At 47.5% G+C, this 22,660-nt stretch overlaps 1 protein-coding gene across 1 annotated transcript in view; it reads right to left on the bottom strand.

Moving 5' to 3' along the window:
- The window catches only part of CDK5 (cyclin dependent kinase 5), a 617,240-nt gene extending 597,325 nt beyond the window's left edge, over positions 1-19,915 (bottom strand). Inside the window, exons 1-2 of the mRNA XM_086940921.1 lie at positions 19,824-19,915; positions 17,474-17,562 (exon numbers count right to left, since the gene is read on the bottom strand). Of these exons, the coding sequence (XP_086797047.1) occupies positions 17,474-17,562; positions 19,824-19,896 (162 nt within the window). The 5' untranslated portion in view covers positions 19,897-19,915. The remainder of the gene's footprint in view (positions 1-17,473; positions 17,563-19,823) is intronic.
- Positions 19,916-22,660: the final 2,745 nt, after the last annotated feature.

The raw sequence follows: 22,660 nt of genomic DNA, 5'->3' as shown, positions 1-22,660 counted from the left end.
TCGCGCCGAGTGATGCAGGTGTCGCGCCGAGTGATGCAGGTGTCGCGCCGAGTGATGCAGGTGTCGCGCCGAGTGATGCAGGTGTCGCGCCGAGTGATGCAGGTGTCGCGCCGAGTGATGCAGGTGTCGCGCCGAGTGATGCAGGTGTCGCGCCGAGTGATGCAGGTGTCGCGCCGAGTGATGCAGGTGTCGCGCCGAGTGATGCAGGTGTCGCGCCGAGTGATGCAGGTGTCGCGCCGAGTGATGCAGGTGTCGCGCCGAGTGATGCAGGTGTCGCGCCGAGTGATGCAGGTGTCGCGCCGAGTGATGCAGGTGTCGCGCCGAGTGATGCAGGTGTCGCGCCGAGTGATGCAGGTGTCGCGCCGAGTGATGCAGGTGTCGCGCCGAGTGATGCAGGTGTCGCGCCGAGTGATGCAGGTGTCGCACCGAGTGATGCAGGTGTCGCACCGAGTGATGCAGGTGTCGCACCGAGTGATGCAGGTGTCGCACCGAGTGATGCAGGTGTCGCACTGAGTGATGCAGGTGTCGCGGTGAGTGATGCAGGTGTCGCGGTGAGTGATGCAGGTGTCGCGGTGAGTGATGCAGGTGTCGCGGTGAGTGATGCAGGTGTCGCGGTGAGTGATGCAGGTGTCGCGGTGAGTGATGCAGGTGTCGCTGTGAGTGATGCAGGTGTCGCGGTGAGTGATGCAGGTGTCGCACTGAATGATGCAGGGGTCGCGCTGAGTGATGCAGGGGTCGCGCTGAGTGATGCAGGGGTCGCGCTGAGTGATGCAGGGGTCGCGCTGAGTGATGCAGGGGTCGCGCTGAGTGATGCAGGGGTCGCGCTGAGTGATGCAGGGGTCGCGCTGAGTGATGCAGGGGTCGCGCTGAGTGATGCAGGGGTCGCGCTGAGTGATGCAGGGGTCGCGCTGAGTGATGCAGGGGTCGCGCTGAGTGATGCAGGGGTTGCACTCAGTGATGCAGGGGTTGCACCGAGTGATGCAGGGGTTGGGCTTATGGAAGCTGGGATTGTGCATAGTGATGCAGTGGTTGCGCTGAGTGATACAGGGGTTTCACTGGTGGTGAGTGATGCAGGGGTTGCGCAGAGTGATGCAGGGGTCGTGCACAGTGATGCAGGTGTTGTGCTTAGTGATGCAGTGATTGACCTGAGTGATGCAGTGATTGCGCTGAGTGATGCAGGTGTTGTGCTTCTTGATGCAGGTGTTGTGCTTCTTGATGCAGGGGTTGCGCTGAGTGATACAGGGGTTGCACTGGTGGTGAGTGATACAGGGGTTGCGCAGAGTGATGCTGGTGTTGCGTAGAGTGATGCTGGTGTTGCGCAGAGTGATGCTGGTGTTGCGCAGAGTGATGCAGGTGTCGTGCTGAGTGATGCAGGGGTCGCGCTAAGTGATGCAGAGGTCACGCTGAGTGATGCAGGTGTCGCGCTGAGTGATGCAGGTGTTGTGCTTCTTGATGCAGGGGTTGCGCTGAGTGATGCAGGGGTTGCGCTGAGTGATACAGGGGTTGCACTGGTGGTGAGTGATACAGGGGTTGCGCAGAGTGATGCTGGTGTTGCGCAGAGTGATGCTGGTGTCGCGCAGAGTGATGCTGGTGTCGTGCTGAGTGATGCAGGGGTCGCGCTAAGTGATGCAGGTGTCGCGCTGAGTGATGCAGGTGTCGCGCTGAGTGATGCAGGTGTCGCGCTGAGTGATGCAGGTGTCGCGCTGAGTGATGCAGGTGTCGCGCTGAGTGATGCAGGTGTCGCGCTGAGTGATGCAGGGGTTGCGCTGAGTGATGCAGGGTTGCTCTGAGTGATGCAGGGGTTGCGCTGAGTGATGCAGGGTTGTGCTGAGTGATGCAGGGGTTGCGCTGAGTGATGCAGGGGTTGCGCTGAGTGATGCAGGGGTTGCGCTGAGTGATGCAGGAGTTGCGCTGAGTGATGCAGGGGTTGCGCCGAGTGATGCATGGGTTGCGCTGCGTGATGCAGGGGTTGTGCTTATTGAAGCTGGGATTCTGCATAGTGATGAAGTGGTTGTACTGAGTGATACAGGTGTTGCACTGTTGGGGAGTGATGCAGGGGTTTCACTGGTGGTGAGTGATGCAGGGGTCGCGCTGAGTGATGCATGGTTGCGCTGTGTGATACAGTAGTTGCACTGGTGGTGAGTGGTGCAAGGGTCGGGCGGAGTGGTGCAAGGGTCGGGCGGAGTGGTGCAAGGGTCGGGCGGAGTGGTGCAGGTGTTGGGATGAGTGATGCTGTGGTGTTGTAGAGTTGTGCTGTGGCGGAGCTTTCCTGATGTATAGTGATGCTGTTGTGGTGTTGAGTGGTGCTGTGGTGGTGTTGTGGTGTTGGTGATTGATGCTGTGCTGGCGCCGTATATGTGTATTGTAGTGGTGCTATGTTTAGTGTGTGATGTGTATTTTTGCTGAAGTGATGGTGTGTAAGTGTTTTTTTAGTATGTTGTAATGTTTTTTTCTATGTTAACATGTGCGTTTATTTGTGTTGTGTGTGTTTTAATATTTTGTGTGTGGCGTGTGCGTTAGTGTTGTGTTGAGTGCTTTTACATACTTACCTTTGTTGTTTGTTTTTTTTTAAATGGCGGACGCAATGCGTCCCGTTTACGCTACCTACGTTTTGTAGGTTAGCGTTCTAGTTTTTTTTTTTCCTGCTACTTCCGTTTTCGTTTTTGGATTGACGTTGTCTTCTGGGAAATTCCCAGGTAACGCACAACTATCGCAACGCTACGTCAAAAACGTAGCGCTGCGATAGTTGTGCGTTACCTGGGGATTTCCCAGATCATCGAGAATCGTCGGACGTGGAAGGCGTGTTGTGCTTCCTGTGCTGTTGCTGCGTCGTTTGACAGGTAAGTGTCCATTTTAATAGTTTTCTCGAAGTTTTGTAAATGTAGTATTGATTGTGCGTACAAATTATCGAATGTATATTACTGTTTTTATGTTATTTCGATTTTTGTATATCGCGACTGTATTTGGTTTAGCGTATGTGCTTAGAATATAGGTATGTAATTGTTTTTAATGTTTATGTCTTATGTATATATTTTGGGAGAAATGTTTATATTTTAATGTATTGCTTGTATGCCACGTTTTCCCTACATATTCCTTTTTTTTTTACTTTGGGTATGTACTTTGTGTCTATTTATAGAATATTTTGATGTGCTATGTTTTAATGTATGTTTTTATAAGTATATTATATTGATTTTATTGCTTGCATTGTATTTTATACATATTGTGACAGTTATTTATTGTGCGTATGTACTTTTTTTATTATTGTAAAGGCATTACCTTTTATTGTACTGGAGTATTTGATGCACATTGTTTTTATGTAGGTGTATAAATGTGTATTTTAGTGAATGTGTTTATTAATGTTTTTGGGTTGTAATGAAATATGATCTTATCGTTATGCAACAACTTTTAAAAACACATTTTGGTGTACCTTTGTGTTTGCACTAACGTTATAGTTTTAGGTGCACTTTATTTCCTTTTAGCTTGCGATCGTCAGTTATTATTTTTTGTTTTGACAATATTTAATATTTTTGGGTAGTGTTCATTAAAGGTGAGATTATTTGTTTTAGTATCGGTTTGTTTGTTGATTTGGTGCTAGTGTATTTTTAAGGTTGTTTTTGATTAAAAGATATTTTGGTACTTGTTTATTTGAATGTTAGTTGTGACATTTCCTGAGTTATTTTGTGCTTGTGCTTTGGCCCTTGTTTTTGGTGGTGTTTTAGGTTTGCAATATTTTTTTTACATTGTTATACTTTTCGTATTGATTGCTATGTGTTAATTTCTTTCGCACTTATTTAATGTACTGTAACAGATTCAGTTTTGTAGTTATTGTACTTTTTGTAGTTTTGTACTGTTGTTGCTGTTGTGGTGCTGAGTGATGCTGTTGTGGTGTATGGTGTTTATTTATAATGTGGTGGTGCTGAATGCTGCTTGTGTAGCGTTGAGTGATGATGTGGTGATGCTGTGGTGATGCTGAGTGGTGCTGTGGTGGTGCCGAGTGGTGCTGTGGTGGTGCTGTGGTGGTGATGAGTGAAAATGTGGTGGTGCTGTATGATAATGTAGTTGTGCTGAGTGATGTTGTAGTAGCGCTGAGTGATGATGTGATGGTGAGTGGTGCTGTGGTAGTGGTGAGTGATGCTGGTGTGTTGCAGAGTGCTGCTAGTGTGGTGTTCAGTGCTGCTGTGGTGGTTCTGAGTGGTGCTGTAGAGGTGATGAGTGCTGCTGTTGTGAGCCTTTTCAGTGTAAGTGAGTGAAGCCTGCACTGCTGCTGCCTGCGCTGTGCCTGTTTCTGTATGTGGGCGAAGGTGGACTTCTGCTGCCTGCACTGTGTCTGTTCTGTGTATGTGAGGGAATCTTACAGTGATGCTGGCTGCACTATGCCTATTCTGTGTATGTGTGGGAAGCTTGCATTAATGATGCTTCCTGCACTGTGCCTGTTGTGTGTATGTGAAGGAAGATTGCATGGCTCTGTGTATGTGAAGGAAGCTTGCACTGCTGCTGCCTGCACCATGCATGTTGAGTGCATGTGGGTGAAGCTTGCACTGATGCTGCCTGAACTGTGTTTGCACTGATGTTGATTGTGCATGCTTGTTTTGTGTATGTGAGGGAAGCTTGCACTGATGCTGCTTGCATGATGCCTGTTCTGTGTATGTGAGAGAAGCTTGCATGCCATGCTTGTTCTGTGTACGTGAGGGAAGCTTGCCTGGATGCTGCAACACCCTGCTTGTTTTTTTTGTGAAGGAAGCTTGCACTGATGTTGCTTATTGGGTGCCTGTTCTGTGTTTGTGAAGGAAGCTTGCACTTATGTTGCTTATGCCGTGCCTGTTCTGTATGAGGGAAGTTTGCACTGATGCTGCCTACTTTGCGCCTGTTCTGTGAATGTGAGTGAAGCTTGCAGTGCTGCTTCCTGTACTGTGCTTGTTCTGAGCATGTGAGTGAAGCTTACACTGATGTTGCTTATTCTGTGCCTGTTCTGTGTGAGGGAAGTTTGCACTGATGCTGCCCGCACTGTGCCTGTTCTGTGTATGTGAGGGAAGCTTGCTCAAACACCGCCCGCTCCATCCCTGTTCGGTGTACGTGAGGGAAGCTAGCACTGATGATGCCAGTGCCGTGCCTGTTCTGTGTACATGAGGGAAACTTGCACTGCTGCTGCCTTCACCTTGCCTGCTTTGTGTACGTGAGAGAAGCTTGCCTGCTGCAGCCTGCACTCTGCCTGTCCTGTGTATGTGAGGGTAGCTTTCACTGATGCTTCTTGCATCATGCCTGTTCTATGTGAGGGAAGCTTGTATGCCATGCTTGTTCTGTGTATGTGAGAGAAGCTTGCACTGATGAGGATTGTGCATGCCTGTTCTGTGTATGCGAGGGAAGCTTGCACTGATGCTGCTTGCATCATGCCTGTTCTGTGTATGTGAGGGAAGCTTGCATGCCATGCTTGTTCTGTTTACGTGAGGGAAGCTTGCTATGATGCTGCCACACCCTGCCTGTTCTTTTTGTGAAGGAAGCTTGCACTGATGTTGATTGTGCATGCCTGTTCTGTGTATGCGAGGGAAGCTTGCACTGATGCTGCTTGCATCATGCCTGTTCTGTGTATGTGAGGGAAGCTTGCATGCCATGCTTGTTCTGTGTACGTGAGGGAATCTTGCTTGGATGCTGCCACACCCAGCATGTTCTTTTTGTGAAGGAAGCTTGCACGGATGTTGCTTATTCCCTGCCTGTTCTGTGTTTCTGAAGGAAGCTTGCACTGATGTTGCTTATGCCGTGCCTGTTCTGTGTGAGGGAAGTTTGCACTGATGCTGCCTGCACTGTGCCTGTTCTGTGTATGTGAGGGAAGCTTGCTCAAACACCGCCCGCACCATCCCTGTTCTGTGTACGTGAGGGAAGCTTGCACTGCTGCTGCCTTCACCTTGCCTGCTCTGTGTACGTGAGAGAAGCTTGCATTGCTGCAGCCTGCACTCTGCCTGTTCTGTGTATGTGAGGGTAGCTTCCACTGCTGCTGATGGCACCCTGTCTGTTCTGTGAATGTGAGGGAAGGTGGCACTGAGTATGTGAGGGGAGCTTGCACTGTTGCTTCCTGCACCACGCATGTGCAGTGCACGTGGGTGAAGCTTGCACTGATGCTGCCTGCACGGTCAATGGGGTTTGAGAACAAATGGAGAGCTAAGAGCGCACAAGAGAGGGAGGGGGGGAGTGGAAGAACGTGCAGCTGAATGGGACATAGACAGTGGTCTGATTGTTTGCGCGCTGGAAAGGCAGGAGATGGGATGACTGGAAAGAGTGCACGGCTGAATGTTGTCGTGCTACAAAGGAAGGGGGTGTGATGAACAAGAGGCGTGCGCTGGACAGGGAGAGGGTGGGAGGAGTGAGCAGCTTGAATGGAGCATGCACAAAGTGAATGAAAGCTCTTGTAAGCTCGTGAAAAAAAAACCTGTGGGGGAAAAGCGCGTGCTTGTGTTCACGTGAACTGTTTGAAATCCGCTGATGGTTTGAGAACTTATTTTGCCTGCTATAATTCTCCCCTATCCATTCCTTGCGGAATGGGATAGGCGAGACCTAAAAATAATACTAATAATGTTGAAAGTGAATTCTGTTACTAGAGAAAATGTAAACATTAACCACCTGCGCGCTAGCGGTTTTCCCGCTGTGCGCTGGATTTTTCAAAAACCTGCGTTACATGACGAGCTCAGCTGGTCATCAGCATACGAGCGCCGTAGCTGATGACGAGCTGAGCTCGTCATCAGCATCGAAGGGGTTAAAATAGAAAAGATAGATGATGATAGTATTCATCATCATAGTAAATCAATTAAGGATTCCTCGTTAAATGTCTTTACTAAACTGCAGTTCGAGTATGTTAAAACAATGAATGCGAGAGATTGTTATGTGTGCATGCAATTACCATTGTCTGTCTGAGGGGGTGACATATCATCACCTACCTTTAACCTATGGTTTGTCTTGTAGAGTTTTAACCAGTTTGTTTTATGAGAGGTAAGTTTAGAATATTACTATTCTAATTTAGATTTAATATTTTCAGAGATTCCTATTAGGAGACATTTGAAAGTCGTTTATGGACCTGCTTATGCAGTATTCATGGGTGATTTCTTCATTAGTAACAAACCGATAGATACAATAGATGCACATAGAAAAAAACTTAACCTGAAAATGACAAGATGAAGAAATAGAATTTATGAATTTAGTGGAAGATAGAAGACGAGAATTCAAAAAGAAAGTTGCTGAGCAAAAGTCTCATGTACCTGCATGTGCTTTCAGAGAGGGCGATTATAAAAATGGAGAGACTTACCTCTGCCATGACTCTAGATTTTCAACATAGAGGACAGCTGTGTGTGTTTGGAGCAAAGACTAAACTTAATAGTTTCTTCATTGGTTCCAGTGAGTGTGAACATACTTTCTTGATAAAAGGAATTTGGGGATTGAAAGGAGGAACTGATCCTGTTTTCACAGGAATTTATTATGTGACCCTTGACCCTACCAGGTAGGATGCTCCCCCTCCGTACAGCACCACCTGTGTCTCCCTGCCCGATCTGCCGCTGCTGAGGAAGTTCAAAGCCCTCCACCACCCACAGGCTACCACCTTCGCCTCATCCCTGGTGGCCAGTGGTAGGCCGTAGGGAGGTTTGGTCATCCTCCGCTTTATTGCTTTTATTGTATTGCCTGTATTTTCATTGTTGTGTCTGTGACTGCTGTTGTCTGTTTTCCCCCACTGCCTGTACGTGGTCCGTGCCCCTTTTTCTTCCCTCTGTTCCCCTCGCTGTCCCTGTGCTCTCTCTGCCCAGTCTTTCCCTCTGTACCCCTCGCTGCCCTGTGTCTCTGCGTGGTTTTCTCTTCTGTTCCCCTCGCTGCCCCCGTGCCTCTCTGCCCGTTCTGCCTTCTGTTCTTAGCTGCCCCTGTATTTCTATATTCTGTATTTTGCCTCTGTGCCACTCGTTTTTCCAGTATTTCTGTGCCCCTTTTCCCTTCTGTGCCACTCATTTGTCCCTCCTTTTTGTGCCCCTTTTGCCTTCTGTTCCACTCGTTTTTTGTGCCTGTCTGCCTTATGTGCCACTCGTTTTTCCCTAGTTTTTGTGCCTCTTTTGCCCTCTGTTCCACTCGTTTTTGTGCCCTTCTGCGCCACTCGTTTTTGTGCCCTTCTGCCCTCTGTTCCACTCGTTTTTTGTACCCTTCTGCCCTCTGTGCCACTCGTTTTTGTGCCCCTTTTACCTTCTGTTCCACTCATTTTTTGTGGCCTTCTGTGCCACTCGTTTTTCCCCTTGCTTTTGTGCCCCTTTTCCCTTCTGTTCCACTCGTTTTTTGTGCCCTTCTGCCCTCTGTTCCACTTGTTTTTTTGTGCCCTTCTGCCCTCTGTGCCACTCGTTTTTGGGCCCCTTTTGCCTTCTGTTCCACTCGTTTTTTGTGCCCTTCTGCCCTCTGTTCCACTCGTTTTTTTTTGTACTTCTGCCCTCTGTGCCACTCGTTTTTCCCTTGTTTTTGTGCCTCTTTTGCCTTCTGTTCCACTCATTCTTTGTGCCCTTCTGCCCTCTGTTCCACTCGTTTTTTGTGCCCTTTTGCCTTCTGTGCCACTCGTTTTTCCCTCGATTTTGTGCCCCTTTTTCCTTCTGTTACCTTCATTGTTCCTCACTGTCCTCGCCGCTGCGTCCCCTGCGGCCTTGCCCCCCTGACTGACCACTGCCCATTCGCTGCCCCCGCCTCCCAGCTGCTCCTCCCTCCCTCCTCCCTATATATGCCAGCCGCTGCGCGGCCGCGCGCAGCGGGTCGCGCCAAAGGCGTGCCTAAGGCAAGCCCGTATGTGCCCGTCCGCGCCTGGAACGCGCCCAGTGCCAGAACCCCTAGCCCCCGCACCCGCCATGACAACCGCCGCCACTACGACGCCAGCACTCTGCACGCTCTCAACTCCGGACGGAGCCACACCTGCTTCAAGGCTGCCCCGAAACGCACACACGGCCCCTTCAACTGCCGGAACAGCAGCTACACCAGCCTCAGAGCCGAAGAACCACCCACCAAGAAAGACCCCAACCACCTCCGATGCATACTACTGAACACCCGCTCCGCACGCAAGCATGCCGTCGAGCTCTGGGACCTGCTCGACACAACATCCCCGGACGTCGCCTTCCTGACAGAGACCTGGTTTAACGACTCCTCTGAACCCAACATCGCCATAGCCATCCCAGACAGCTACAAGATCACCCACAGAGACCACACCAACAGAGTTGAAGGAGGAATCGCCATCGTCCACAAGAACAGCATCAGGGTCTCGACTAGCACCGACGACGTGCTCAGCAACACCAAACACATGCATTTCCAGACCCACACAGACCCTAACTCCACCCTCAGAGGCATCCTCGTCTACCGACCCCACTGACCCTGTCCCCAGTACTCCGACTCCATCGCCGACTTCATAAGCACGCACGCCCTGACCTCCACCGACTACATCCTCCTCGGAGACCTGAACTTTCACCTTGAGAACAACAACGACAACAACTCCACAACCCTGATCGATAACCTCGCCAACCTCGGACTGAAGCAACTCGTCACAACGCCCACCCACTCCGCCGGCCACACGCTCGACCCCGTCTTCTCCTCAAGCTTGCACGTCTCCGTCAGCCACACCACCAAACTCCTCTCGACCGACCACCGCTGCATCCACTTCGCCTACACCACACACCACCGCACCCAACAAATCCCCCGCCGCTGCTGGAGCAAAATCACCAAAGACCAACTACACGCAAACCTCGCTCTCAGCCCACCCACCGAACACTCCAACACCGACGATACTGCCCACAGCCTCAGACGCTGGATCGAGGACTGCGCCAACACCCTTGCTCCGCTGAAGAACCCCCCCCCCCCCCACATAGACAACAGCAAGAGGGCCAGCTGGTTCACCCCTGACCTCATAGGCTCCAAGCAAGCCTGACGGAAACTAGAGAAGAAATGGCACAGTGAACAAACTCCGGACAGCCACGCAGCACACAAGGAAGCCATCCGCAACCACCACCACCTCATCAGGGCAACCAAGAGGACCTCCTTCAAAGACCACTTCGACAACAACGCACACAATAACAAGGACCTCTTCAACATCATGAAGGAACTCTCCAACTCCAGCTCCAACACCAACCCGCCGTCGCAAGCCCTGTGCGACTCCCTCGCCACCTTCTTCCACCACAAGATAGCAAACATCCACGACAGCTTCAACATCCAGGCAGCCCCAATAGACAGCAACACAACAGGCACGCTATCGACCATGAACCCCTGCTAGCCTGGCCCAGCATGAGCATCGATGACACCATCAAGACCATGCGCACAATCCACTCCGGGTCTCCGTCAGACTCATTCCTGCACCACGTCTTCAACAAAGCAGCTCCATCGACCCCACCTGCGCAACGTCATCTCTCCCTCGAGACCGCGACCTTCCCAGAGATCTGGAAACACGCCGAGATCAACGACCTACTCAAAAAACCTAAGGCAGACCTCAAGAACTTCCGGCCCATCTCTCTGCTCCCCTTCCCGGCCAAGGTCATCGAGAAAAAGGTCAACAGACAGCTAACCCGATACCTCGAAGAAAAAAGAAATCTGGACCCTTCCCAGTCAGGGTTCTGCAGTAAACACAGCACCGAGACTGCCCTCATCGCCGCCACAGACGACATCAGGACCCTGCTGGACAAGGGCGAGACCGCAGCACTCATCCTCCTAGACCTCTCTGCCGCCTTCGACACCGTCTGCCACCGCACACTACACGCACGCCTCCACGCGCAGGCAGCCGAGACAAGGCTCTGGATTAGACCACCTCTTTACTCTACGGCAGAACCCAGAGCGTCTGCCTCCCCCCATTCCGTTCCAAAGCCTCCAAGATCATCTGCGGCGTACCCTAGGGATCCTCCCTCAGCCCGACGCTGTTCAACATTTACATGGCCCCGCTCGCACACGTAGGCCGACAGCACGACCTCAACATAATCTCCTACGCCAACGACACTCAGCTGATCCTCTCCCTCACCAAGGACCCCATCACCGCCAAAGCCAACCTCCATGAAGGAATGAAGGCAGTTGCCGACTGGATGAAGTCCAGCCATCTGAAGCTGAACTCGGACAAGACAGAGGTCCTCATCCTCGACTCCAACCCTTCAGCCTGGGATGACTCCTGGTGGCCTACGGCACTGGGGGCAGCCCCGACACCAACGACCATGCACGCAACCTGGGAATCATCCTCGACTCAACGCTCTCAATGACCAAGCAAGTCAACGCCGTCTCCTCCTCCTGCTTCAACACCCTCCGCAAGATCTATAGATGGATCCTGACAGATACAAGAAAGAAAGTCACCCAGGCCCTCGTCAGCAGCAGACTCGACTACAGAAACAACCTCTATGCGGGAGCCCCGACCAAGCTCATCAAATGACTACAACGCATCCAAAACGCCTCGGCACAACTAATCCTCGACGTACCACGCCATGGCCACATCACCCCCACCTGAGAAACCTGCACTGGCTCCCCGTCAACAAGAGGATATCCTTCAAGCTCCTCACCCACTCACACAAGACACTCCACAAGACCGGCCCAGCCTACCTCAAGACGGCTCTCCTTCTACATCCCAAACCGCCAGCTACTCTCCGCCAACCTCTCACTCGCCACCGTACCGCGCATCCGAAGAACAACCACCGGTGGGAGAGCCTTCTCCCACCTCGCCGCCAAGAGATGGAACACCCTCCCATTGAGCCTACGACAGACCCAAGACCTGCTGACCTTCAGGAGGATACTCAAGACCTGGCTGTTCGATCAGTAGCGCGCCGCCCCCGTTCCCCCCCCCCCAATCGCCTTGAGACACTCGGGGATATATAGTGTGCTTTACAAATGATCGATTGATTGTGTGGTAAGAATACTTATTACAGGTTACCTGCAAGTTGGTATGGATGTTGTTATTTAGGTATAGTCTTTCCTAAGGTTTATCACACAGATAAGAATAATCAGATTAATGAGATGAAACAAGGATTAATACGTAATAAGAGAGAAGCGAGTTCTTCTGAGATAATAGGGGATATTTTTGGAGCACGGATACCTTCAGTTGGAGTTATTCTGAATTCACATAAAATTAGAAAATTGTCTACAGTGGGTGGTCGTTTATCAACGGACACTGCTGGGTGGGTTCTTGATGATTTAATACTGAAATGGTTGCAATTAGATCAATGGTTTTGCAAAATCCACTTGCCCTTGATAAATTATTGGCAAAAGAAGGTGGAGTCTGTAGCATGTTTAAAATACAACAATGCTGTACTTACATTCCTGACAAGAGTACAAATCTTGAGGGGTATATTAAAAATATTACAAAACTTCATGAAGATTTGACTGAATTGAAAGTTGTAGTGTTTGGGAGAAACTTGGTAAGAGTTTTCCCTCAGTGGGAAATTGGTTTTCTACTTTTGGGAATAGTCTATTAGGAAAAATATTAACACCTATCACTTCAGTAGTTGTAGTGATATTAATGATTCTTATGATTTATAAATGTTGCAAATGTAACTGTAGAAAGAGACAGATCTTAAATGTGGAGCTAGAAAAAGGAAGGGGGAAGAGATAGAATTAGAGGACATGAGAGGAAACTACTATGAGATCATGAAAGATTCAGATGGAAGAATGATAAAACAAGAAAGGAGTACCGCATTTTAAATAAGTGGCAAATTGAATCTTGTTGGGTATTTTTATGATGGCTCAAAAACGCCATCAAAGGGGGGATTGATGGAGCAGGGTTTGGCGTAAATAAAAACCTGCTGCTGTGAAAATATTTTTATTCAATGCTTTAATAAGGGGATATGCTTTTGCGCATGCGTAAACTAATGCGTGTATTAATGCATGAAAACTATGCCGCATTTTGTTTGACTTTAAGAAAAAATAATGACTAATGCTGCTTTTGTGCACATTAATAGTCAAAGTCAAAAAGCTTTATTTCGATAAAATTTCATTATCATAAAAGCAAGTTAATAAAATTGGTAACACATATCCAGTTAATAACAAAAAGTAAGACATTGCTAGAATAAGTATTCTTTAAAAAAGGAATTAAACAGAGTTTTTAAGCTTTCTGGCTCGAATAGCCCAAGCCCAAAATAAAAATTTGGCTAGGGCACAGACATAGGGTACATAGGTGTCCGAAACAAGTATCCTAATTGCCACATCATGGCTCCTTGTACCCAGCTGTCGGCATAGATTCTTCAGCCACACCCTTCTTGGGTTAGCATATTCCTTGCAGACAAATAAAAAATGGGCTAGTGTCTCTGGGTGGGCTGAGCATGATGGACACAAGTCAGCTTTGCCTGTACGGGATTTCCAGGTTTTGGTGAAAGTATTCAGTGGCAAAGTACCCGTTCTAAATCTAAAATACAAAGACCGGGCAAATGGTTTCCCGATTATGTCTAGGTAGGGTTCTCGCCTAGGACAGTCTTTGAACATCAAAAAAACCTCTGTAAGTCTGCCAATGGATGTGCTGGAATGCCTTTGGGAGCAAATCCAATCCCGATAAAGCTTTTTGAGTATTTGTTTTGGAGGTGAGGTTCTGCTTGACCAGGAATCAAGTAGGCCCAAGTTGGACAATGAAGTTTTCATGTCTTTTAGCCATTTGATTCTGGCCCAATGTGGTGATGCCATTATTTCTTCCAGACCTCTGGCGTAGGCACTAAGTTCCTCTACCCGCCAAATACGGGCCCATAATAAAAGAGGACGAAATTTCGCGATTTCGCCGATCTGGGTACAGCCAAGGTCCATAAATAAGGGTAAAAGTGGGGTGCTTTGAGGGAGGGACATTATTTGTCTACAGAAATTGTTCTCAGATTTTTGTAGAGCTTCGGTAGATGCAGAGCCCCAAAGTTCAGCTCCATAAAGAGCAGAGCTGACACCTTTGGCAGCATAGATCTCAAGGGCTGTTCCTATTGGTTTGAACGAACTGGAACGTTGCTCCCTCAATAGGGCACCTGTGATCCTTTTATGATTCAACAGCATCTTGTCCAAATGAGGGGTCCAATCCATTTTGTCTGAAAGGCGTATCCCTAAGTAATCAAATACTTTCACCCTTTCCAGGGGCTCGGTGTTTAAAATAGGGGGACGCACTTGCTGTTTCGGGGGATTAAGGACGAGGTATTTTGTTTTATTGGTGTTTATTACCAGGCCCCGATCAGTGCAAAATGATTGGAAATTGTCCAGGAGTTTCTGTAGTCCCTTTGGGGTTTTAGAGATTAAGAGCGTGTCATCCGCGAAGAGGAGGGTCGGTATGCGTACCCCAGCCAGGGACGGTTCATCAGATGGAGATTTAAGTAAGTGCTCAACCACCCCATTAATGTACAAAGAGAAAAGGGTGGGAGCCAGAACACATCCCTGGCGGACCCCTCTCTCGACCGGAATACGGCCCGTTTTCTCCCCTCCAGAACCCCACCTAATTTGGGCAAAGCTGTCCTGATGGAGCCTGACTAGTAAGGATAGTAGATACTGTGGCAGCCCCATGTTGGCCAGAACCTTCCATAACAAGTCCCTAGGGACAAGGTCAAAGGCAGTCTTTAAATCGATGAATGCGAGATAGAGACTGCCCTTGCCTATCACTACCACCTTCCAGTAAATCATCATAAGCCTGAAGGCCTGCTCTATCGTTCCGGTACCTGCTCTAAAACCGGCCTGGAAATCGGTAAGTATTTTGTTTTCATCTACCCAGTTAAGTATCCTGAGTAAAATAACTTTACCGACAACTTTTTGGCTGACATCTAGCAGGCTAATCGGCCTATAATTGGACGGATCATCCCTTGGGCCTTTCTTGTGGATGGGAACCACCTCCGCCCCCTTCCATGACACGGGAATGGGGGCGCCCCTACAGATGGCAAGAAGGAGGGAGTGGATAAGTTTACCCCATTTAACACTATCGGATTTTAGCAGGTCCCCGGGGATGCCATCTGGTCCAGCAGCTTTTTGTGGAAGGATGGAGTTTATAGCATATTCTACTTCCTTCTGCGTAAAGTCAGGATCGCTAGGGAGAAACATGTAATTAGTGTGAGGAGAGGATTGAACAGACCCTTTTTCATTTAGGCCGTTGTGGCAGGAGTAAAGTTTGGAAAAGTGAGCCTCCCATACTTGTCCCGAAATGTTGCAGGTTACAAGGTCACTATCCGGTCTGTTTCGTGCCCTTATGGTGTCCCAGAAGGATTTGGAATCTTTTTTCATACTTGCTTCCTTAAGGGTTAACCAGTAGGCATCCTCCCACTCCCTTTTAGCTACCTGCAGGGCCTTTTTATGATCTCTTCTGGCAATTTGAATCAATGGGGGGGACTTCCCTTTGACTGCCTCTATTAGGCGAGATTTAGCCTTCCTGCATGTTACTGAGTACCAGTCGTGTTTGCCTTTAGGTTTAGGTAGAGATTTCTGTTTCCCTGAGGACAGTTGTACCCAAAAGAGGTCCCCTATAATTTTTATAGCAGCTTCAAAAATAGCGGTGGCCTTGACTGCTGCTTTAGTTGGGTCAATAGAGCCAATTTCGGCTTGCGTGCCCTTAACCACTTCGTCTATGGTGGATAATTTGTCGGTGTTACACATAAACTTGCTCCACTTTAGACGCCTGCCACAAGAGGAAACAGTAATCCCCTGTGGACAGCTTAGTGGGACTGGCAATACTACAATGGGCCAAGGATTTTTTAAGGATAAGGAGAGTGGGTTATGGTCGCTCTCTATGGTAGTAGTAACAACCATGTCATTAACAAGACTCCAGAGGCCCCTATCCAGCAGAATATAGTCAATCCGTGTACAGTGACCAACTCTGTTGAATGTGGGAGCACCCAGCAGGTCAGATCGAGTGCGGCCATTGGCAGCTCTTAATCCAAACTCCAATGTGAGGGAATTTAGATGGATTGCACTGCGAGTCCAGCGCTTGATAGGTGGGATAGAGAGGGTAGGGATACCCCATCTACTATCCTCTTCTCCTAGGTCAGGTATTCCTTCTAGGGGGAGTGCACATTAATAATACATTGCTAGGAATAACACAGGTTGTGCATGGGTTAATGCAATGCTGGGATGGTGCACTTCGAAATTATATATTTCATGAAAATAATAAATGTTTATGTTTGATTCTTGTAGAAAATACGAGTATGGGCCTACTTTCCTGCATGCCAGTTTGGGATTAACTTTACTGAAAGGAAAAATAAAAGGAATTAAAATTGAGCTCTGAATGAGGAGAGAGAACGCAAAGGCACAGAATGGCCTCCATGATGTACTGAGTGTCTGCCAAGGTTGCGGAAAGAGAAAGCTGATAAATAAAAGGAACCGTACGACTTCCTTCACAAGATGGCAGAAACAAACAATGGAAGCGTAAAGACTTGCAACATGTAGAAATACGGGATATGATTGCATTCAGAGTTGTTTCCTGAGAAGGGTCTGTGGTAATGTAGAAAGTCTAAAACAATAAAATAGTAAATAAAATGTTCACGCTGAGCGTGGTGTGACAGAGATACCCCAGTCCTTAACCAATGAGAGCTGGAGATTTTATGAACTCTGAAACAAATGTGGGTTGGACATTTAGGTTTTAGGGTATAACTGTGGTGCCCTGGTGGGTGTGGTTTATGGGTGGACTGGTGACTGGCTAGCGGGAGATCGTCGCTGTCGTTGCTTTGCTGTTTCCAGATAGAGGCCTAACTGTTTCCTGATCCTGATTCCTGACTTAATCTTTGTCACTCGATTCTTCTTGAGGGGTCTCACTACTCTTACTTGGGTTAGTATGGATGACACTTCAAATTTGCATAATCATTTGCAAATGTATTTTTGTCTCTGAAACTTTTCTCTTATCGCCTATCCACTCCTTCAATGCATTATTTGCTATGAGTTTTGTTTCTGTACATTGAAAATATATTACCACTGTGATAATCCTTGGTTTCCATTGTTTTACAAATCCTTGATGAGCATAATTTACATCACATTATTTACGATTAAATTATAAAATTTACACACTGAGTCTGTAATTATTTGTATAGTTTAGATGAGTATATAATTATTGTCATCAATCGATCGACTAATAGGTCTATCAGCACAGTTATTCACGTTATATTAGAGGAAATGTAGGTTCTGTGATGAACTTTGGTAAGTTGGGTATAACTTTCATCACACTGACACCCAGCGTGAAGGGATCAGTTAAGTAGTGTAAATGGGCCTATGTTTATGGAAAATTATCGACCGCTGGATCACTAAATAGAACGTAGTGGTGGAAGTCAATGGCTAGGGGTGCGATGCATCGCAGAAGAGTAGCAAACTATTCAAATATGCTCAAAATAAATTACAATTAAAAAAAATGACCAAGGATGTGCTTCTTTGTTTAGTTCCCCCAACATTACAGTCACAATATTGTTTAGCCCAACTAGACCCTTCTCAGCCTTTTTAATGTGGTCCAGAAGCTCTGGCTGGGCATGTCACAGACTACTTCATACACACCCCTCCTTTGTACTTTAAACAGTTTGGCATCACCCACCTCATCGTCGTCATCCAGGCGCACTCGCTTTAAGGCCACTATCTCGTGTGTTTCCCGGTTCTTCGCCTTAAATACGGTCCCGTAGGTACCTAAAATATAAAAAGGTCATTTTGATAGTCCTCTACAAATCTAGACCCCTGAAGATAGATCAGAGGGACAGAGAGAAAAAGAGAAAGCAAAGTGAGTGAGGAAAAGTGTGTCTGTACGCATGTAAAAGGGGCGTGGAGGGGGGTTTGTGGTTCTGAGAGTAGGAAAGATATGGTTTAATCTGTGGGACTTCGACCGGAGCACGTCCATTGTAACATGGTCTTTAATAGAGGCAAAGAGAAGACTGCTTGAAGGTTGCCAAGGAACATGCTCCTACAGTAGGACTCAAGAGAGTGAGGCGTCGAACTCTTGAAGAGGAGCATGACGTTTTGGTATGTTACACAGGCTGCTGTTGAGATGGTGGACCCCACGCACACCCCCTCCTCCTGGAAAGCAGGCATGAAATCAAGAAATAAATAAAGGTGGATTGGTGAACCCACAAGAAAGTCTGTGAATCTACAAATATATTATTAGAAAGAAAAAAACACTTTATTTAATTGCACTATAATATATACTTTGCACTTTTAAAATTATATGGTCCAGCAACCAAAAACATACAGCCAACGTGTTTGGTTCAGCATAAATTGAACTTCATCAGTTCATTTGGTACTCCTAAAGTTGGTATTAGTAATGTATATTAGACCATATGTGACTTTTCATCCTTCAATTATTTGCCAAGTCGTGCAGGCTCCATAAAATCTAATAATAAGAAGGGGGTACTGGTATTCCCCATACAATACCCAGATCCGTATCGTGGTGCAGGACTCATAACTGAAGGATGGAAAACCACATATGGTCTAATATACATTACTAATGCCAACTTAAGGAGTAGCAAATATTACAGAAAAAGATTAATAAAGCACTGATGAAGTTCAATGTATACTGAATGAAACGCGTTGGTTGTATGTTTTTGGTTGCTGGACCATATATATTTTAAAATTGCAATTAAATAAAAGAATTTTTTTCTAACAACATATTTGAAGATTCGCTGACTTTCTTTGTGGGTACACCACTCTACCTTTATTTGGAACTTTACTCTGCTCTGAAGTGATATCACACAACTGCTGATTTTGGTGTTGAAGTGCACCAAATTACTACCATCTGGAACCGAGTGTAAGGTGCGATATAGAGGTCCGATGTTGGTGTGTTTATTCCTTTTTTATGAAAGCGAAAACTACATGGAGCCGCACCCCAGAAAGTGTTTAGCCCCTACTCCACCCACCCTGGGGCTGTCACCTTGACACCCGGGAACTTGCACCCACTTTTACTTAAGCATCCCTATTGTTTCCACTCTCCATGTAGAGGCAATTAACGCTTTAAGCACCACCTCTGCTGACTGCACCCGGTATTTAAGTTGTATTTAGTGCAGAATGTGTTATTTTATTATCTTATTATTTGTTTTGAATACCACTGCTTAGACAATAGTTACCCCACCGAATGTGACCACCCTTGCTTACACTGTTGGTGGGCGATTACTGCTCAGGTTGGCGGGTAAAATACCATTCACCTCTGAACTCTCTCAATGATGGCTGTAATTGGAGTGAGGATTGGGTTATTACTAACATGCTTATTGATGCTCTCTAGAAAAAAACATAGAAATTAAAGTTTTCAAAAAGTATCAACCCTAATGTTAATTATGCATACTTGGCAAGAGATTATCATAGTAAATTTGGTTCATAGGGAGTGCATTTTAAGGTCGTTGGTGTTTGTAGAGTGAACAAGGGGAGATCCTATACATACTCGAAATCTGTTATCTGGCTTTGTTAGGCGCAGCCTAGACGTAAAGGTCACAGGAGGGTGGTGTGTCAGGTGAGAAGAGGACGAAAGAGATAGCGGCTTGATGTACTGGTTGAGGGCGGGGGGCAGTACTTAAGACTTTTAGGAATGAAGCAAAATGGAACTTAAAAGTATTTCAGTGACTGGAAGATGTAAGACTGGACGGAAAGAGGGAAAAGAAACATTCATATAGAGAAAACAGATTATGTAGGGGTTAGAATACAGCTAGAACTATAATATCAACAGACTACAGCGAAAATGAGAACCGGGACATCAACAGACATACCAGCTGGCGCCCGTGTAAGGTGCACCAAGTAAAGAGTGCCATATACATGAACAGGTTAAACGCCCAACTCCCCCCCCAAGATATCACCATGAATGCTCTTTCTCCCAGGATACTTTATTGTTACACCTCTGAAGACAAATAATAATTCAACTACACAATCGCAACATATTGCACCACCCCTCGTAGACAATGTGTTCTCACCCTCCCCGATTTTCTCCAGCTTCTCATATTTCTGCATCTCTGCTGATCCAGCCGGGTGTTTCTCACTGCGCATGCGCCACTTTCACATACCCACTCCTGTAGCCGGCTCTTGGTGATGACACCATTCGGGCGCGTCAGACCATAGAGTATTGTGGGCTAGGTGGACGGAAATAGCGTTATTCCAAGCCAGAGCAAAACACTAAACTGGATTACGGGGTCCGGGGAGTGTAAATTGACGTAAGCGCGGGGCAGCATGGTGCCCATTCATTGAGATCGGGGTAAAGGCGGAACTGTTGCTGTTTCAAAACAAGATACCCAAGTCAAGGGTAGAGCAAATGAACGGACAGTTTTCCCTGCGCGTCGTGACTAGAAGGCAAACTGCGGGGAGTTTGACTCGGTTGTACTTGGACTGATGGGATAAAGCTAATTGATCATGAGACGTCTCGGTGATTATATTTTTAGGCAGTGGGCGTTTGAGGCATCGCGGTAATTGAAAGAGAACGTGTGGTGTCTATGGTTGGCTTCTCAGCAGTAACTGCAGTTTTGAAACCTTAGAAGAATTGGCGAGCAGGAAGTGTGTAAACCGGAAAGTCTGTGTGGTATTGTGACTGTAATATTTACCTTATTGTAAAATTGTTATAGGGGGATATTGTGAATACGTTAAGTACTTTATTGGAACCGTGTTGTTTACGTTCGATTCTCTGTATAGCGGCTTACTTCTTTCATTGGTTTATCCTTTGTTCCATGTCCTGGAACCGGGGCTTGTGATGCAGGAGCTTTGAGTGACCGTTACTCATTTGCTTTGAGGTTTCTCTGATCGCAGGTCGTGGGCACTTCTTTATGAATAAATCTTCATTCAACTATTACAAAACAATCTTGTTCTGCGTGGCATTCCATTTCACTGTTTGGCAACAGAGAGGTATTAAAGTCCACCACAATAATACAACGTTCCTAGTCCTCGTCCCAGTCATTACTTTTGAGGTGAACTTCGGCTTAGACCAGGAGAGAAGACCAGGAAGTGGTGGAGTAACTCTACCCACCCATAGTTCCATTATCGGCGCAAGATGATCCCCACCCAAGTGGAAAAGGCATGAAGAAATAAATAAATACACAACACAACTTATTTGTTTGGAGAAAATATGGCTGCAGGTTTATTCAATACAACAGTATGCAAATTATGGTGGGTTATTTTATATTATGCTATGTTATTGTGTGTTTTATATAGCGCTCAGCTACTCCGAAGAGTGTCCCGGCGCTACAAACCCTAGGAGGTACCAGGCAGGTGGAGGATAACTGACTCTACTGAACAAAAAGCCAGGACTTAAGCTCTTTCCTAAAGGCTAACAGGTTGACGTTCTTCCTCAGAGAGACCGGCAAGGCATTCCACAATTGTGGCGCCAGGCGTCTGAAAGAACGACCTCCAACACAGGCTCGCCTGATAGCAGGCACCATGGCCAAGGCCAGCGAAGCTGACCTAAGCGCTCTAAATGGCTGGTAGAACACCAACTGATATATTCAGCGCCAATACCGTGAAGAGCTTTGAAAGCCATCATGAGCACCTTGAAAACAATGCGTTTCCGAATAGGAATCCAATGAAGGGATTTCAAAAGAACCCTTGCACTGGCTCTCCGATGGAGGCCAAAGATAGCTCGCGCGGCAGAATTCTGAACAATTTGCAGACGTAATAAAAGATATTCCGGAAGTCCGAGATAGAGCACGTTAGCATAGTCGAGACGAGAGCCTATTAGTGCCTGCACAGTGATTTTTCTGTGAGCGTGAGAAAGCAAAGGAAGAAATTTCCTAAGCATTTTAAGGAGGCCGAAGCATTTACCGACTAGGCCGAGGATCTGGGGCTTCAAGGGGAGGTTGTTGTCTATCTTCACTCCCAGATTCTTGGCCATAGAGGATGCGCCGGAGGGAGGAAACATGGCCTCGGGCCACCACAACTGCCACCTAGGATCGGGAGGACAGCCAAAAAAGAGCACTTCGGATTTGTCCGAGTTGCACTTAAGGCTGTTAAGCTGGAACCAATCAAACACTGCCCCAAGGCAACTTCTGATACTCTCTCCATTGAAGTCAGAATGTTTCTCACAGGAGAAGAGGAGCTGGGTGTCATCAGCGTACGAACCGATCTGGGCACCATACGACTCCGCCAGTGCTGCCAAAGGGGCCAAGAAGATGTTAAAAAGAGTGGGGCTCAAAATTGAGCCCTGAGGGACTCCTACCTCCAATGACGGCACTGCGGCAAAGAACGGGGGGGCCCAGACCGTTAGACGGCGGTCCGCAAGAAAGGACTCGTACCAGCTGAACATAAATGCCACTAATGGGTGGCCGCTCTCCGAGGTGGCCACCTGTGGGGACGCGCGCAGCTGCATAGTTCCATTATCGGCACAAGATGATCCCCACCCAAGTGGAAAAGGCATGCATAAATAAATACACAACACAACTTTTTTTTTTGGAGAAAATATGGCTGCAGGTTTATTCCATAAAACAGTATGCAAATTATGGTGGGTTATTTTACGGGCGATCCAAGGGCAGGTAGCCGTACTAACCTATGCCACCCTGCCCGATGAGCCAAGCACTGTGGAAACCCAATCAGCGCTACCCTCATAGGGGTGATCCCCTTACTGGATCACGTGACACATTGGTCCCTTATTACTCACGCCCCTTTCAGGGCGGAGCGTAGCAAGGCAAGCCCCCGATTGTTCAGGCCCACAACCGCCGGAAGGACTAACGGGTCGCCAACGTCATTGTTCCAGGACCCTCCCCTGAGGCTCCTGGGATTTGGCTCTGGCACCCTTATTGTGCTCTTGCAGAGGTATCCTTCTGTACCCAGA

The sequence above is a fragment of the Lissotriton vulgaris genome, chromosome 10, assembly GCF_964263255.1.
Source record: "Lissotriton vulgaris chromosome 10, aLisVul1.2, whole genome shotgun sequence".
Classification (NCBI taxonomy): Eukaryota; Metazoa; Chordata; class Amphibia; order Caudata; family Salamandridae; genus Lissotriton; species Lissotriton vulgaris.
This window is presented reverse-complemented; position numbering and strand designations above follow the sequence as displayed.